General features: G+C 38.4%; 1 protein-coding gene across 6 annotated transcripts in view; it reads left to right on the forward strand.

Moving 5' to 3' along the window:
• The first annotated feature begins 6 nt into the window (after window positions 1-6).
• The window catches only part of DNM3 (dynamin 3), a 579,299-nt gene continuing 559,821 nt past the window's right edge, over window positions 7-19,484 (forward strand). For all 6 annotated transcript variants that reach the window (XM_011962308.1, XM_011962305.1, XM_011962306.1 and 3 more), the window contains exon 1: window positions 7-239. In XM_011962308.1, coding sequence (XP_011817698.1) covers window positions 79-239 — 161 coding nt within the window. In that variant the 5' untranslated portion in view covers window positions 7-78. The remainder of the gene's footprint in view (window positions 240-19,484) is intronic.

Here is a 19,484-nt window from a genome sequence, read left to right on the forward strand (position 1 = left end):
CAGCCGCAGCCAGGGCAGCGCGGCCCCTACTCCCGGTCAGGTCGTAGAGGCGAGCTGGTCGCCGGCCCCTCGGGCAAGATGGGGAACCGGGAGATGGAGGAGCTGATCCCACTGGTGAACCGTCTGCAGGACGCCTTTTCGGCGCTGGGACAGAGCTGCCTGCTGGAGCTGCCGCAGATCGCCGTGGTGGGCGGCCAGAGCGCCGGCAAGAGCTCGGTGCTCGAGAACTTCGTGGGCAGGTGAGCGCGCAGGGCGCTGAGTGAGGATGCGGCGGGGGGCGACCCCGCTCCGGGCCGTTGGAACGTGGACCGGCAGCGGGAGCCAGAGGGTGGGTGGACCAGGCGCTGCGGTGGAATGGGGGGCAGAGTGGCGGTGTCCGTGGGGCGGGCGGGGTCCTCCAGCTCTGGGCATCCTCCGTCCCCTGCCACCCCCCGCCTGGTGGCCCTCCTGCCTGCCTTTCATCGTGCGATACAAAGCCATTTCCTCCCTGTCCTCCAGTCCGGGAGTCGGGGGAGGGTTCCGCCCCGGGATCGACCCCCACCCCCTCGGTGCGCGCCAGCCCCGGGCAGCCTCCCTGCGTAGCGCGCCGAAAGCTTCCCAGTGCCCCTCTCCTGTTTTCCCGGCTCAACACCCGCCTCCTTTTCCTGTCGCCCTCCGCGAGGCTCCCTGCGAGGCTGTGGGGCTTTATCCCCCGAGCCCCCTCCCCTAGGTGGAGATGCTTTCCTTCTGCCTGGGTTCTCGTTCCTCTCAGCTGTCTACTGTTGCCTGCCTCTAGCTGGGGAGGCGGGGTGCGAGGAGACAGACGTCGTTTGTTGTGGTGAAGCTTTATCCAGAGACGCTCCCCCACCCTTCTCCTCCCGGAGAGTCGAAGAATAAAAGGTGGTGTGTTTGCGTGTACACCTATTCACAGCTCCAGACAACTGTAAGAGAGCCCTAGGCACAGACTTGGCAGTGGGTGGACTTGTGTTGTCCAGGTGCCATGTCATTCCTGCATCATCTCGGAACTGACCAGCATCTTTCTCGCACTCTCACTGCGCCCCCTCCCCCAGCATCATCTTCCGTTCTCTAAGCTCCTGTTTGTCTTGCTAGCCTTCAAGATAACATTCTGAATCTAAATTGTAGCTGTGGTTTTCCTCATGACTCTTAATACAGAAACAGCTAAGGAATTAATTTTTGAATTGGGAATGAGCATTTCTTCCACTGAGCAATTCTTGAGGGATTAAGTTACCTTAATGGCCTAGACTGAAGAGTGTAGACATTTGCTAAGAAGAGCCCATTTGAAAGCATTATGAAAGCTGAAATCTGTTTCCTAGTAGTAGAAAACTAGGTAGAAATGTACAGTATCCAAGAAAAAATGCTGGCGAGATTGTACTTTATTCTTTTTATTTGACTCATTCGTGACTTGGGATGCAGAAGGTTCCTGTTTCTGTTCTTTTTTTCTTTTTTTGTTAGTGTTTGGTGATGTGTAAAATTTAGAGCTGGATATGCCCACATTTCCTTTGGAAATGTCAGTGTTCATAAAGTACATATTCCTTTCTCTCAAATGATGTTCCATCTTTCAGATGACACTTTTTTTTCCTGTATGAAGTAGAAAGATAAGAAACCTAATAAAGTAAAATTGCTTTGTATCCTTGAGTAATTCACTTAATCACTACACCCCATTTTTATATATTTTTTTGATTAATGAGCAAAGTGAAGGTAAAGCATTTTGCCTACGTCATCTTAGCCTTCTGGTGAAGTGATGGATAAATGTGTTATTTCAAACATATAACAGTTACTTTCTTTGATTTGTTGCCAGTGAAATTTACTAGATTTAAAGTGACATCCAAAGAGTGAGTTTTGATAATATATTTTTGGCTTTCCAAATGCCAGGGCATTTTTGTCATGACACCTTAAGAGTTATTTAACTATTTTTGTTTTTTTAAACAAATACTTAAAGATTAAAATTGTGAGTATTTCAAATGAAATTACCATATTTTTATGCATCTTCCATATATTTACTTGGATGAGCCTGTATTAGATGTAAGTGTATTGTTTGTAGTCAGAGCTTTTGAACTTAATGTCAATTGTATGCACATATCACAATTCTACTTTCTAGGTTTTGAAATCCTAACATTCTTCTTAATGTTATAATAAAATTGTACACATTTCCCCACACTAGCTATGTTCTTTTGAAATGATATTTTGAAGAAAGAAATATAGAAGAGTAAAATATTTAAGCTTGAATATTTTTCAAGATGGAATAAAAAATAGGGACATTACAAGTATAACAATCAGAACACTTACCAGAATGCATTAGTAATTTGTTGTACTTTAAAAAGTTTTACCACTAATAAACCGTTAGAATGTCAAGTCAAAGAAAAGGGTGAACGTAGAGGAAAAAGGTCATTTAATCCATATGTAAAGTCTGTATTATATGTAGAGATAACACCTGCTTAGCAGAGCTTATATATTAAGGAGAACATTTAATTAGGAAGGTCATTTGACTTTAATAAAGATTTCAGTCATTAAATTATTGAGGAATCTAATTTCCAATTATAAGCCAACCTTAGGGAAAATGGAGTTTTCTATTTTGATAAGATATTCAGCCTAGGTGGAAAAAATTGTATCCATTTTCTACTATAACATCTTAGCGCTTTCTTGTCGTTATCCAGGAATTTTGCAATAAAAATACGTTTCTTTCCTAAGGATGCAACTTTACTCTTTTACACGAAACTGTTTTCGTTTTAAGACTCTGATCTAATGTGCAGTTATTGAATGCAGCCATAAAAACCAAGGGTCATCACTTGTGTAAATTAATTGTGTTTGCTCTTGACTGAAGCTTCTTCTCTACAAAATAATGATGCATTTTCTCAGCAATCCTTATTTAGTGGACTAACTGTATCTTCTCTCAGATAGTTTGTTTATATTGAGTTTTTTTGACACCAATGAATGAATTCGGATGTGAATATGTTTCCTTCATTTAGTGGTCGCTGTAAAAGCTGGTTTTTGGGTGACAGGTTTGAGATTGTTATGAATAAAATGAGTCATGAATGAACCACTTGTTTGTGATTTTCTTGCTGAAGTGATGAACTTGCATATTAATTTGATATAGCATGAGTAACCAGATTGTTCTTTTGGTGGTGCAGGATGAGATATATGTTGGCAATGAGAGGCAGCTTAAGATCTAATGAATAGAACCTGAGACCTATAATCTCAACATAGGGGTTTACTAGCTGGCTTGGGTCTGCCTATTGGTCTGGTTTGTATACAGAAGAATTAAATTTATTCAACTATTTTCATTATACATATGCATATATTTATAGTACAGTGGTGATGATAATAATGGTTAACATTTATTGAGTGCTTGTTATGTGTAGGTACTATTCTGGGTGCTTTTATATGAATAATCTCATTTAGTCCTCATAAAACCCCAAAGAGGTAGGTACTCTTATGATTTCCATTTTACAGAAGAGGAAATTAAGATTTAGAGAGTTTGAGTAACTCACTCAAGGATAATTTAATTTAATATAAAAACAGTGGAGCTAAGATTCAACTAGAGGTATTGATCACTATAACCCATGCTCTAGAATCTCTGTGCCATATTGCATCCTCCATATTGAGGTTTACCATTTCCTCTGATAAATACTTTTAACTTCTTTCTTGCTCCCTATATAAATGCTGCTTGTATTAATAAGAAGCTGGCCAGGCACAGTGTTCATGCCTGTAACCCCAGCATTTTGGGAAGCCAAGGTGGGAGGATTGCTTGAGCCCAGGAGTTTGAGACCAGTCTAGGCAACATAGTGAGATCTTGTCTCTACAAAAAACCAAAAAAATTTAGCCAGGTATGGTGGAGCATGCCTGTAGTGCCAACTACTTGGGATGCTGAGGTAGGAGGATCACTTGAGTCCAGGAGGTCAAAGCTGTAGTGAGCCATGATTGTGCCACTGCACTCTGGCATGGCTGACAGAGCAAGACTCTGTCTCAAATAATAATAGTAAACAAGAAGTTAACTATGTTAATGATTTTATTCCTATTTATTTATATATGTTTACCTTGCCTCGTTTCATAGAAAATTTGAGGTGACCCCTTAGGTAGAAGCAACATTTATTAAAAGATAAGTATTTTTCTTTGGTATATTAGACATTGGTAAAGAGAGTTTTAAAATGTAATTGGATTGTTTAAGTATGTTTTTAGAGTGCATATAACTCGTTTATAGAGGTGTTAAGTGAAAACTGTACTAGTTGCTAATACGCAGATGTTTTAAAATGACACATTTGTTAGAAGCATTAGTTTTTCAATGCTAATTATATAGGCAGAAGAGTCCACATTATTTTATTCTAGTCTGAGTTGTAAATAGACTCTCAATTCTGCACAAATAGAAAAAGTTTTGTGATTAATGAGGATGAAATAAAAATTTTTTTAAAAGTGATTATGCTGATATTTTTCAAGAAATTGCTTCTAAGTATTATTAGATAAATGGTGCTAAGAATTAAAATGTCATAATTATTGAGAACTATACTTCATAGTTCACAAGGATCTATAAATAAAGTGTCAAAACATGAACTTTTCTTCATCCAACAATGAATTGGTAGAACTTGAAATCACAAAAATATTTTTGCTGAATTAACATTATATAATACACATTTAGGTTATCACAAATTAACAGTTGGTGGTATTTAATTACCACCATCAAATGAATTCTTTTTTAAATTAATAATGTGTGAGAACAATACAACTAAGGTAACTGGACTGGATAGGATATCTCTGTTTTGGAATCTACTTATGATTAACAGTTATCCAAAAATGCACTTGATTTAACTTCTTTACAAATGAAGTTGGGCAGTCACCCAGAACCTTGGAGGAATGGAAACTTAATCTTTATCTGGATTAGAGGGTACGCTATCGGGTTCTCTTCAATGGAGCATACATTTACAGTGTTAGGTATTCTTCTTAGGTAGTACTTTTTGCAAGGCTAGTAAGTTAAATTATGAAGTTTTATTTATTATTGTGATTTATTTTAGAGGGGCTTCAAGTATCTAGAAAGAAATAGATTATTTTTTTTCCTCTGCTACCAGAGCCAAGTCAAGAGAGTCCCAAGCTCATATGCTATATAGAATGATCCAATTTAATTTTCTGTATGGCCAAAGTTCTGCAATTTATCCTAGTCCAAGTTTGCATTGCAATTTCTCACACTCTCTGCATTGATTTAAAAATTCTTATGGATTATGTTATACTAAATACATTTTATAAAGTAGAGGGGGAAAAAGGGGGCCAACATTTGCTTAGCCATTATGGGGTGGCAGACATGGATTCTGCTAGACACTTTTCATACCTTCTATTCCTTACCTGTTTCCATATCCCCATGTCAATAGGGGAGAAAATTCAGGGTTAGAGAGACAAGTCATTCACCCAGAATCGTATGGCTAGTAAGCAGCCAAGCTGGCATTCAGTATGACTCTTACTGAAACTCCGGAGAAATATGGACACATAAAACCAATGAACATGTATTTATTGAGTTCTAAGTATACTGGGTAAGAATATACAAGAAAATATGAAGCTGATGTATGTATAAAAAGAGAACTGACAGGATAAAGAATGAGACAACTTTCAAATGCATATGTAAAATGAAGGTAGTCAGATATAATGCAAACTAATCAGGATAAAAAATTATAGTATGTCAATTTATTTTTACAAAAATCCCTGAAAAACTACAGTTCTGAAATTGAACTGAATATAAGTGGAAAGTAGACAATATATGAGTTTCCAGTGTCATCTGGCAGCCAGTATCATTTTAGCTCAAGCCTGCATGTACTGAAGTATCTATGTCAAAGCAGGAAGGTGGTGATCTGTGTCTCAGTTTCTGGGTTGACAACAAGGCATTGAATTTAGACTGTGACTTTATCACAAAGAGATACTGTACATTGGAGAGGGCCCTAAAGAAGAGCAGCAAGGAACAAAAAAAGAGGTTGGAGAGATTAAAAATATAACTGGATGCAGTGAAGGTTAATTGAGAGTGGGATGGATCAGATCAACTATTTTATAAGGACCTTCAAGACACTAATACTTAAGGGAGGTGAATTCTATTTTCGTTTTAAAGAATAAGTCATTTAGTTAAAGGAGTAGAATAAGTAGAAGATACAAATGTCAGGGAAAATGTCCTAAAGGCAAACCTGAAAATGGAATGAATTGTTTAGAATGGGAGGAGGGTAAAGGAATTGACACCAAATGATTTGCATTTCATGAATTAAAAATCATTTCCAACAAATTAGAGGGTTCATTAATACCATATTTATTACTCTCTCTCTCTGTGTGTGTATGGTCATAGGTAGCTTAGCTTTTCTTCCTCTATTAGTAGCAAGACTGGCATTTGATGACATTATTGTAAGAAGCTTTCCTCTGGCTTGATTTTCTCTAACTTGCTGGAGCCACAGTAAGATACAGGGAACCAGAGATTTGCCCAAGGTCAGAAAAAATCAGAGCTAAGTTTGGAACTTAATGTTAGGAACTGGGAGGCCTGTGCCAATTCATCATCTTGTCTTCCTCCTCTTATTGTTTTAGAGCACCTCCCTCCAACCCTTACCCTGCCTCCTCCTTTTCCCATCCCTTTGCATTGGGCCAGCCTTTTTCTCTTCCATGATACTCTCCTTCATTACTCTTCTTGATAGTTGACCAGCAGTGACATTACATTTCATTATATATTTTTTTTCCCCATACAGGATAGTGGAGACAGGGAGCAGAATTTTTCTCAGACTTAGGCAAGTTAATTTGGCTGAAATAGCACACTCATGGGTGAAGTGTGACTTTTAGGGAACAGATGGGCCCAGGAAAAGACTAAATAAGATATTGGATGTTTTTACACATTATTAATATTTATCCACAAGGTGGGCATTAGCTAGAAAGATATGCCTGAGATGGTCATCAATAGGCCTTGCTTAAACCAACACAAGCTTCTGAAAAGTTGTATGTAAATAAATCTAAATGGAAATGTGATTATTTAAACAAGTGGGTGAACTTTTAGGTAAATTAAAGATATTTTTGTGTAGCAAATCTGCTTCCTTCAGTTTGCCTGTTTTCTATTCTTTGTGTGTGTTTGTATTCTTAGAGTGCATTGAATGACATTGGGGTCCATTAATGTTATAGAGATTATGTTAACAATTAATTTTTCAGCAAGCATTAATGTGTTAAATCTTTAGTGTTAATTGATCATAAAAACAGAGCAGTTGTTGAGGAAAATGATTATACATTTAATTCCTGAATTATATGAATGATACAGGATTGCTTTAGATCTTGTTTTTCCCTAATATCCCTGATGCAAGTCCTCTGTTTCCAAGGGTTGAAAATGTGTCTCAGTGCTCCTTTGTGACAGTGTGTCATTTTTATTTCCCGCTGCTTCAAGGTCATGATATACCCATGAATAGCATATACATACATGATAGCAGTAGCTAGGGCTTCTGAAGGACCTCATTGTTTATCCTTTCAGTGGCTTGGAATTGAAAGACTAATGTATTTAATAAGTAATTTAGTAGGTGACTAAACTTGTTTATGGTGCTTGTTTTTTTAGATTCCCCAAAAGTGAATATTTGAAGAGGAATCATCACAGTGTGGTGATGGAGTGCAGGCTTTGCTGGCTGCTCTTGAGTCCTGCCTCTGACTCTCGCTGGTAGCATGGCTCCTCATTACGGAACCTAGCCTCACTTGGCCTCAGTTTCTTCATCTGCAAAATAGGGATTGCAGACTTCACCTTTTAATCTGTGTGCGAGTTCTGAGTAAGATGGTATCAAGTGCCTGGCCCATAGTATGCATTCAATAACTGATTGCTCTCAATTTAAATCATTTATTTAGACTGGACATTTTTTGAGTATTTTAAAAACAAAAGTAAGTTGAGGTAGATGGTAATGTGTATTTGCAAATTCTTTTTGTGAATGTTGGAAAATTACAGTTGCATCAAAATGCTTACTTGTAGACAAGGCTAATAGAATATATTTGAGCCTTCTTTAAAGAAAGCATTGCCCACATTCGTTAAATGCATTGTCACAGTGTGTTCTTGTTTTTTTTTTAAATCAATATATGCAAAGTGAACCCAGTTTGTATACTCTTCCCTTCCAACAGTTCCAAAGCAGTTTCTATTATTTCATTAAACTTTCGAATTTCTGTGAGAAGATAGCAAAAGCATGTTTTGTTTACTTTAATTTAGAAATAAAAGAAGATTAAGCTGGAAAAAAGTTAGGTGACATACTAGCGGTCACATGGTGAGTGCTAAAGATTAATGAACAAAATAGAATTAATAACAGAGATAATAGAATTCAAATAAATTTTTCTGACATTATTTTTAGCTTTTTCCTAGAGAATAGATTTTAAGGAAGATACTCGATTCTGTGATATAAAGTAAACCTTTCTTAGCATGTTCCTTTTCTTTTGGAAGTGTTAGATGAAATTGCAGGCAAAGGTGGGCTAGAAGGGGGGAAAACAATTGAGGAAGTCTAGTTGGTGAAGCAGAACTACTTAGCAAGAGTATGGTCTGAGCCCACAGAAAACATCTACAGCCAAGGGTTCAGGAAGTAAGATGTAATTAAACCTTAAAAGAAGTACCAACATTTTTGTAGTAGATGTTGAAATAATACCCAATAGCTCTTTTTTTTTTCCAGTGTAAAGATTCATATTCTGATTTGGTTGACATTCCCATAACTTGTTAACCGTCAGTTTTAGCTCTGAGCTAGTTAGCTGGTTCTATTTGGAATTACATTATTTTTAAGTTACTAGATATACCTCAGAAGCTTTAAAAAGGATAGCTTTGGGTTTCTTATCTAGTGGAGGTTTAGAACTCTGTATATGTGTGTCTGTTTATGTTTTCTGGTTAATAAAACTGAGACCCATTCTCTTCATATTTTGAAAAGAGGGGCAAAGGCTTGCAATTATTTTTATGGATCCTAGCATGGTTCTGAGTCCTACTACCAGGACAGCAACAATTGTCTGGTGAGATTTCTGCATTCTCATCTAAATACCAATAGAATGACCTGCATACTGAAGTCCTTCTAAATTCAACTTAAGAAACTTTAGCCTGTTTATTTAATCCTAAAAACATATCATGTAAAATGTATGTGTGGGTACTTGATTTGAATTATGTACTTTGAATGTTAAATATTCTCTTAGGGCTTTTATTTTTTTTTTTCCCCCAGAGTCAGTTAAGAAGGGAAGTGGCAGAAGGATCATGAGTTCCTCGCTTGCAGAGCAAGAGGGGAGATGAGAAGGAGGAAGCAGTGCTTTTGTGAGTGTCCACTAGATTGTAGGGACATACGAAGAGAAAAGACCCATAAGGTTCAACTGCTGTGGGAATTAGGAGTATTTGTGAATGAGTTAGTTTGGGGTGTATTTGGTTCCCCCCCCCAAATCCCTGTGGCAGGTGGTCCCTGCGTATTTGTTGAAGGTGTACCAAAGGTAAGTAAGGTTGCACGCCAAGAACAGTGAGAGCTGGGTTTAGTCTGGCCTCTGCTGTCATCTGCTGGTCTTCCTCAGCTCTCTCTGTCTGATTTAGAGGCCCCTCCTTGGTGGCCCTTGTTAATACTTCACTGCACAGGAATCTGCTGAACAGTTGGTTGCTTCATCTGTCTGCCCAACTATTTGCAGCTTCCATGAAGCCAGGAGCTGTGTCTCCTTTATCATTTTCCATAGTGCAGTGCTGGCATACGGCAGGAGCTAACTGAATGAATCAGCTACTTGACTCTGTATGAGCCATTTATCTAAGCTGAAACATAACCTTTGTCATCAATAAATTGGTCGAGAATAGTAGAGTGGGCTTGGATTAGAACAGTGGTTTTTTTTTTTCAGACTGAGTCTCGCTCTGTCGCCCAGGCTGAAGTACAGTGAATGGTGTGATCTTGGCTTACTGCAACCTCTGCCTCCCAGGTTCAAGAAATTCTCATGCCTCAGCCTCCTAAGTAGCTGGGACTACAGGGGTGCGCCACCACACCTGGCTAATTTTCATATGTTTAGTAGAGATGGGATTTCGCTGTGTTGGCCAGGCTGGTCTTGAACTCCTGACTTCAGGTGATCCACCCACCTTGGCCTCCCAAAATACTGGGATTATAGGCGTGAGCCACTGCACCTGGCCTGAATGGTGTTTTTTAAACTGTAGATTGTGACCTAATAGTGGGCCATGATATCAATTTAGTGAGATTGTGTTTGACAGTGTTAAACAAAGTATCAGACTACATCCAAGGTAGTTATAAGTACTGCTTTGTGAAAGTTTTGTATTAGTTGCATATTTGTATATGCATACTAGGCTGCAATATAAAATGTATTTCTTACTGTGGGTTATCCTCAAAATTGTTGAATGCCTCTGGTCTAGATTAAATCTAATATTACTTCTAGGTGTTTATTTGGTTATTCTCTGTTTAAATGGCAGGACGTATCTTTTTTTTTTTTTTTGAGACAGAGTCTCGCTCTGTCGCCCAGGCTGGAGTGCAGTGGCCTGATCTCCACTCACTGTAAGCTCTGCCTCCCCGGTTCACGCCATTCTCCTGCCTCAGCCTCCTGAGTAGCTGGGACTACAAGCACCTGCCACCACGCCCGGCTCATTTTTTTGTATTTTTTTTTTTTTTTTTTACTAGAGACAGGGTTTCACTGTGTTAGCCAGGGTGGTCTCGATCTCCTGACCTCGTGATCCGCCCGCCTTGACCTCCCAAAGTGCTGGGATTACAGACGTGAGCCACCGCGCCCGGCCCAGGACACATCTTTTTATTAGAGAAGACACAATTCATGCTATATCATTACTATTCCACTAGGATGAATTAAAATGGAAATAACTTTATTATTTTAATAATAAATAAATCACTTTATTATTAATGTCTTTTAATCAAAAAAGTGATATGTATATGTAATACAAATTCAGACATTCCGAAATACATCATATGTATACCATACAAATGCCTTTCCCCTATTGAGATTTCCTAGTAAGATGTTTCATTTACCTGCCTATCTTCCAGATTACTTCTGAATTTGTATTTTCTTTATATGAAATTTATTTGAGTTTTGAGGACAGACAGAATTTAATAAAGTTGTTTGTAGGTAGATGATACAACCAGTTAAGAAAGGACATGTTTGAAAATTCTATTAGCAGATGGATTTGTCCATTTACTGAGTCATTTACAAAGAATCATATGTTGCGAGTCCACAGTATGCCAGGAATTGTGCGAGGCTCTGATATGCAGCAGCTCCTTCAACGAGCTTGCTGATGCAGTGGGTACAGGATTGCTATGCACTGTGTTGTCCGGATACCTAGGCTAACAATTGTTATGAGAGCCGTTTGTCAGAGAATAGTTGGTGAGTTCATGATACTGTCTCTAAATATTTGAGGAGCTGTTACTTGGAAAAGGATTAGGCTGACTCAGTATCTCCCCAGAAGACATCATTAGAACAAATGGGAGAACATTACAGGCAGACAGACTTAAACTTAATGTAGGGGAGACTGTTCAATAGAACACTTTAAAACGTGGAATGGATTGCCTGTGAAACAGTAAGTATTCCATCCCCATAAGGGTAGAGACTGGCGATTGATGACTTGCTGGCTGCTTGGCATGGTGTAGTCAGGAGGGGTGTTGAGCAAAAGGACTTTGAAGGTTTTTTTCGTTGTTGTTGTTGTTTGTCTTAAACAGCCTATGATTAGGCTTGATGGATGCCAGAAACTTGGCTTTAAAAAATGTGTGTTTTCTATAGGTTATCTGTAGGTAGGTAAGAAATGACAGACTTTTTTATAAAAGAGTTAAGACCTCTCTGGGTCTAGCCCTTCAAAAAATCATTATGCCTGTCAGCATATGGAATGGCTAATTCCATGAAGCAGCTGTGGTTAAGGGTGTTTTAGAGGTAAACTGTATTTCTTCTTCTTTTTTTGTTTTTGAGACAGGGTCTAGCTCTGTCACCCAGGCTATGGGACAATGGCAGGAAAACTGCTTACTGCAGCCTCAATCTCCCTGGCTGATGAGATCCTCCCACCTCAGCCTTCCAAGTAGCTGAGCCCACAAGTGCGCACCATCATGCCCAGCTAATTAAAAAATTTTTTTTTGTAGACACAGGGTCTCCCTAAGTTGCCCAGGCTGGTCTTGAACTCCTTCCTGGGCTCAAGTAATTCTCCTACCTTGGCCTCCCAAAGTGCTGGGATTACAGGCATGAGCCACTGTGCCTGGTCTGTATTTATTTATTTATTTATTTAAAAAGCTCAATTTTAAAATCTGCTTTTCTAATTGATGCAGTTTCTTTCAGTGGTGTACCAGTCTAGAAACTTAGAAAATAAACATAGTTTAGTTTCCTTTTTTATTTTTAAAATCTTCCTATATCTAACACATATTATAATTTCTTTATTCAAAACATCTTTTTGAATAAAGGAAACACCTTTTCCTCTTTCTTCTCATTCTGACCATCAGAGTCTCAGCTGTCCCCCTTTCGCATGTGGGATAACTCTGACAGCATCCTGCCCTCTCACTCTCTCCATTTCTTATTCATCTATTACATGTAAACATTGCTGCTCTCAGGTTAATCTTCCAAAGCACAAGTTTAATATCCCTGTCCTCAATAACCTGCAGTCCCCTCCTTCCCCTTTAAAAATCTCTACTTGGTTTTCAAAACTTTCTACCCATTCAACTTTTGCTTTCCACTCCTCCCAGAGGTTTTCACCTAATTTTTTTTCATCTTTTCTGTGTATGCAGTGGCCATTTCTGATTACTTAAGAACAGGCATAGCTTGAGTAGAGCATATGTTGTGACCAAAAGGAGTTCAAACAATCAACCTATGCTTGAGTTCCTACTTTGTGAAAGACACTGTTTTGGGATAGAAAAAAAAATTTGCCCTTAACAGAATCTAGTGTAGACTAGCATAGAGTGTAGTCAGAACTTACACAGTGTTGAGGTAAAGAACATGTATTCTGTGGAGCCTGACTCCCTGGGTTTACATCCCCGTTCTGCCACTTAATAGTTCTGCGATCTAAGTAATCACTTAACCTGCTTGTGCCTCAGCTTCCTCACTGGTACAATGGAACAATGGTAGTACCCTCCTCATGTGGTGGTTGTAAAAATTAAATTAATACATGTAAAACACTTAGGAGAGTATCTGTCACATGGTAACATAGTTACCTGTTTATGAGTGTTATTATTGGGGATGGAAGTTTAGACAGAATTTGGGTGCCTTTAGAGGTGCAGAGTGTTCTGGATGATCAAAGGAAAAGAACAGTTTTTCCTTTTTTTTTTGAGACACAGTCTCGTTCTTGTCACCCAGGCTGGAGTGCAGTGGCGCGATCTCGGCTCAATCTATCAAATTCTTACTATTTAATGCCCATTTCAAATACTGCTAGTTTACATGGAATCTTTCTTGGACTCTCCAAAGAAAACTTGAAAGACCTCTGCCTCCCAGATTCAAGGATTCAAGCGATTCTCCTGCCTCAGCCTCCTGAGTAGCTGGGATTACAGGTACCCGCCAGCATGCCAGGCTAATTTTATTTATTTATTTATTTTTTTAGAGATGGGGTTTCACCATGTTGGCTAGGCTGGTCTCAAACTTCTGACCTCATGTGATTTGCCTGCCTCCACCTCCCAAAGTGCTGGGATTACAGGTGTGAGCCTCCGTCCCAATTTTTCCTTTTTAAAAAATTATTATTTTAGGTTCAGGGGCACATGTGCATGTTTGTTTTATAGGTAAACTCATGTCATGGGGGCTTGTTGCGCAGATTATTTCTTCACCCAGGTACTAAATCTAGTACCTAATAGTTATTTTTTCTGATCCTCTCCCTTCTCCCACCCTTCATCCTCAAGGAGGCCCCAGCGTCTATTGTTTCCTTTGTGTTTATGAGTTCTAATCATTTAGCTCCCACTAATGAGTGAGAACAGGCAATATTTGGTTTTCTGCTCCTGCGTTAGTGTGCTAAACATAGCGGTCTCCAGCTCCATCTGTGTTCCTGCAAAGAACATAATCTCATTCCTTTAAGGCTACATAGTATTCCGTGGTGTATATGTACCACATTTTCTTTATCCACTCTGTCACTGATGGGCTTTTAGGTTGATTCCATGTCTTTGCTATTGTGAATAGTGCTGCAGTGAACATTCATATTCATGTGTCTTTATGGTAGAATGAGTTATATTTCTCTGGGTATATACCCAGTAATGGGATTGTTGGATTGAATGGTACTTCTGCTTTTAGTTCTTTGAGGAATTGCCATACTCCTTTCCACAATGGTTGAACTAATTTACACTCTCATCAACAGTGTATAAGTGTTACCATTTCTCCATATCCTTGTCAGCATCTGTTATGTTTTGACTTTTATATAATAGCCATTCTGACTGGTGTGAGATGGTATCTTCATTGTGGTTTTGATTTGCATTTTTCTGATGATCAGTAATGTTGAGCTGTTTTTTTTATTTTTTTTATTTTTTCATATCCCTGTTGGCCGTATGTATGTCTTCTTTTGAAAAATGTCTGTTCGTGTCCTTTGCCCACTTTTTTCTTGTAAATTTGTTTAAGTTACTTACAGATGCTGGATATTAGACCTTTGTCAGATGCATAGTTTGCAAAAGTTTTGTCCCATTCTGTAGGTTGATAGTTTCTTTTGCAGAAGCTCTTAAGTTTAGTTAGAATCCCTCTTGTCAATTTTTGCTTTTGTTGTGATTGCTTTTGGTGTCTTTGTTATGAAATCTTTGCCCATTCCTACGTTTCAGATGGTATTGCCTAAGTTGTCTTCCAGGGTTTTTATAATTTTGGGTTTTACGTTTAAGTCCTTAATCTATCTTGAGTTGATTTTTATATATGGTGTAAGGAAGGGGTCCAGCTTCAATCTTCTGCATATGGCTAACCAGTTATCCCAGCACTATTTATTGAATAGGTAGTCCTTTCCTCATTGCTTGTTTTTGTCAGCTTTGTTGAAGATCAGATAGTCGTAGGTGTGTGGACTTATTTCTGGGCTCTCTATTCTGTATTGTGTCCCATCAGTCTATGTGTTTGTTTTTGTACCAGTACCATGTTGTTTTGATTACTGTCGCCCTGTAGTATAGTTTGAAGTCAGGTAGTATAATTACTTTAGCTGTGTTCTTTTTGCTTAGCATTGCCTTGGCTATTTGGGCTCTTTTTTGGTTCCATTTGAATTTTAAAATAGTTTTTTTTCTAGTTCTGTTCAAGTCAGGAAGACAGCCCACACCAGAACCTGAACCAGCTGAATCTTAATTTTGGACTTCTTGCTCCCAGAACTTTAATAAATAAATCTCTTTTATTTAAGTGACCCAGCATGTGGTATTTTGTTATGGTAGCTTGAACAGACTAATACAAGTACTTAACTTTTATTGAGTTTTTGCTAATTAAATTGTTGATCTGACTTAGATGGGTTGGTACTGAGAGTGAGGATCATGGGTTTAAATAAGAGATTTATTTTTACATTTATGAGAAAAAGTTGACTGATGCACTAATATTCTTAGCTTGATAAACTAGTTACCTTAGCCCATGTGCCTCAGTTTTTTTTTTTTTTTTTTTTTTTGAAACAGAGTCTCGCTCTGTCGCCAGGCTGGAATGCAGTGGCGCCATCTCTGTTCACTGCAAGCTCCGCCTCCCGGCTTCCCGCCATTCTCCTGCCTCAGCCTCCCGAGTAGCTGGGACTACAGGTGCCGCCACCTAACCTGGCTAGTTTTTTGTATATTTTTACTAGAGATGGGGTTTCACCATGTTAGCCAGGATGATCTCGATCTCCTGACCTCGTGATCCGCCCGTCTCGGCCTCCCAAAGTGCTGGGATTACAGGCTTGAGCCATCGCGCCCGTCCCAGTGCCTCAGTTTTTGAGATATCTATTCTTTCACCTGTACATCTCTCTTCATTTTCTTAATGATGTAAGCTACTTGTGATTCTCCCATCTTAACCTTTGCCCTGTTCAGCTGCTGACTTAGCTTTCCTTCCCTTCATAACTGTCACACAACTCTCACTGTCTGAATGCAGGAACCTAATGGATTTGAAAAAAAAGATTATGATACTGAAAAGATTGGTCCATCCCAGCATCTCCCAAAGAAGTATATGGATATCTGTGTAAGATTTACCTGAGGAACTTATGAAATAAAGGTTCCTGGGCTCCACTGAGGGAGGCCCACTCAGTGGGTCTGGAGGTAAGCCAGGGTAATCAGTATTTTTCAGAAGCTCTCCTCGTGCTCCTGATAAGCAGCCAGATATGGGAGCTATTAATCACCACTTCCACAATTCCCATTATTTCTGCAGCTGAGGATAAGGAATGCAGCGTGTCTTCCTTCCCCGTCAGTACACTGAAACTGCCCTTCCCAAGGTCACCAACGACCTCCAGAAAGCTTAATTTACTTTCCAAATATGTCTGAAACTGATCATCTATGCTTAATTCCTACAACTACTGACTGAATACAAGTTGTCATCAGTCATCTTCTGGACTATAACAATAGACTCATAATACTTTCCCCATCTGTAACCTTCCAATCTGGCTTTCACACAGCCATAGCATAATTGATATGGAATTCAAATTAAATCACATCACTGTCATAGTTAAAATTTTTCAGTTCCTAATGCCAACAGCATAAAATCATCAAAGCTTCTTGGGATGTCATACAAGACCCTGTGTAGCCCAGCCTCTCCAGGCTGTGGGTTGTTATTCTTTTACCTGGCTGCATAGCATACCCTCTAGACACCCACCACACTATTTCATTGCCTTTGTTCACATCATTATTGTTTTTCACCCCACTATTATTATCTTGAATTTGGGTCTCCTTTCCTCTGGGATACCCCAACTGCCTCCCACCTCCTCATGTCTCCTAGGTTTCTCATCCCTCTTCTGGGTACACATCATTCTTTGAGCATTTCTCTCACGTTATACTTACCACATCGTGTTAAATTATCTTATCTGCTTCTATCACTAAATTGTGAGCCTCTTGAGTGTAGAGTCTCTTTTATTTATTTGTTGATTTTCACTTCTAGCATATGGTAATTTCTGAATAAATATTGAATGCGTTAATCTACAAATATAATGGAGAGCTTTCAGCCTTTTTCATACCTGATTTATCTGCGACATATGATGCCTTTTATTGAACATCCACTGTGTGCCAGGCACTGTCTTAAGCACCAGAAAGACAGTAATAAGTGAAAAAGCACACTCCTTGTCATTTCAGAGCTTGCAGTCTAATGAAGAGACATATAATAAACTAATAAAAATGTATAATTATAAATCAGTATGGATGCCATGACAGGAATGATCAGGATAGTGATAGAACATGGCAGAGAGGGACGTATTTATCAGTTGGTCAGGGAAGTCAGTCTGATCAGATGACATTTCAGCTGAAGGACAAGGAATCAGTCATAAGAAGAGCTAGTAAAAAGCATTCCTTGCAGAAGGAATAGTATGTACTAAGACTTTGAGGGGTCACAGAAGTCTGTGTGTTGGAGGAACTTAAGGTAAGTCAGTGTCTCCAGAGCTCAGTCGAGAGGGAGAATTATAGCAAGGAAAGATAGCAGAGGGAAGTTTAGGTAGGCTCTGTTGGTGCCAAAAATAGATTTTATCCAGAGTGCTATGGTAAGTGACTGAAGGAAGGATTTTAATCAGGTTAGTTATGTAATCTGATTTACATTAGAGAAAGATTACTCTAGGTCAGTGCTTTTCAAGACAATAGTCACTACCCCACGCAGGTATTGTAACTAATGCTACTGATAAACTGAATTTCCAATTTAATTTTAATTACTTTAAATCTACATTTAAAAACATAATGAATTCAGTAAGTATATTTTGGCACTTGAAGCTACTTTTTCCAACTATAAATTTTGTGAACTTTAAATATAGATCAGGTATTTCTGATAAAAATTTTAGCATCCAAGTTGAGATGTGCTCTAAGTGTAAAATACACATGAAATTTCAGAGATTTGCTATGAAAAAGAATACAAACTGCCTTATTAATGATTTTATATTGATTATTAATACATATTGAAATGATTACAATTTGGAGAAATTGGGCTAAATAAAATGTATTGTTTAATTTTACTTGCTTCTTTTTACTTTTTGTAATGTGGCTATTAGAACATTTAAAATTATTTGCATGGCTTATATTTCCATTAGACTTGCATTGCACTAGATGCTGTGATGATAATGAATGGGAGGCAGACAAAGTAGCAGCAGAGAGATGGGTTAGGAATCTTTTGCAGTTGTCTAGGTGGGTGATAATGATATCTTTGATTAGGGAGTGGCAGTGGAAATGGAAAGAAGTGTAAAGAGTCTACAAATGTTTTGGAAGTACAGTCATCATGACTTGCTGATGGACTAGATGGGGAAGGGAAGAATGAAAAATGACTCTCAAGCTTTTGACTTGTGACTGGTATAGTTGGAAGACTGAAAAAAAGTTGGGAGTTGAACATCTAGGGTATGGATTTGGGCATGTTAGAGCCTGTAAGGTATGCAGGTGGTTGGATGTAATAGCCTGGGGCACAGAAGAGAGTTTAACTGAAGATGTTAATCAGTACTTGTCAATATATCATTGATATTTAAAACCTTAAGACTGTACACCAAAAACTATGCAACATCATTGAAAAAAATTAAAGAAGACCAGCTAAAATGGAAAGATATCCTATGTTAATGAACTTGAAGACTTAAGTGTTAAAATGGCAATACACCTCAAATCAATCTGCAGACTCAATGAAATTTCTATTAAAATTCTAGATGCCATTTTTGCAGAAATTGACAAACTGATCTTAAAATTTTTATGGGGTTGTGTAGGATTCAGAATGGCCAAAACAATGTTGAAAGCAAAACAAAACAATTAAGTTGAAGGACTCACACTTCCCAGTTCTAAAACTTACTACAAATCAGTGTAATACTGGCATGAAGATACACATACTAAATGGATGGAATAGACTTGAGAGTCCAGAAATAAACTGTTACATTCGTGGTCAATTGATTTTTAACGAGAGTACCAAGACAATTCAATGGAGGAAAGAGTAGCCTTTTCAACAAATGGCACTGGGATAGCAGTATATCCATGTGCAAAAGAATACATTGAGGCCCCTAACTCACATCATATATACAGATTAACTCAAAATGGATCAAAGACCTAAATGTAAGAGCCAAAGCTACAAAATTCTTAGAAGAAAACACAAGTATAAATCTTGGCGATTTTAGATTAGACAGTAATTTCTTAGCTATGATGCCCAAAGCATAAGTGACAAAATAAAAAATTGTTAAACTGAACAGCATCAAAATTAAAAACTTTTGTGCTTCAAGGGACACTATTAAGGATGTGGAAAGAGAACCCAGAGAATGGGGGGAAAATTTTGCAAATTATATATGTTATAAGGAACTCTTATAACACAACAATAATAAGACAACCCAATTAAAAAAATAGACAGAAGACTTGATTTCCTAAAGAATGTATAAATAGATAATATGCACATGGAAAGATGCTCAACATCAGTAGTCAGTAGGGAAGCAAATTAAAATGCAATGATATGCCACCAGATATCTCACTAGGATGGCTATGATAAAA

The sequence above is a fragment of the Colobus angolensis genome, unplaced genomic scaffold (genome assembly GCF_000951035.1).
Source record: "Colobus angolensis palliatus isolate OR3802 unplaced genomic scaffold, Cang.pa_1.0 Scaffold59, whole genome shotgun sequence".
NCBI lineage: Eukaryota > Metazoa > Chordata > Mammalia > Primates > Cercopithecidae > Colobus > Colobus angolensis.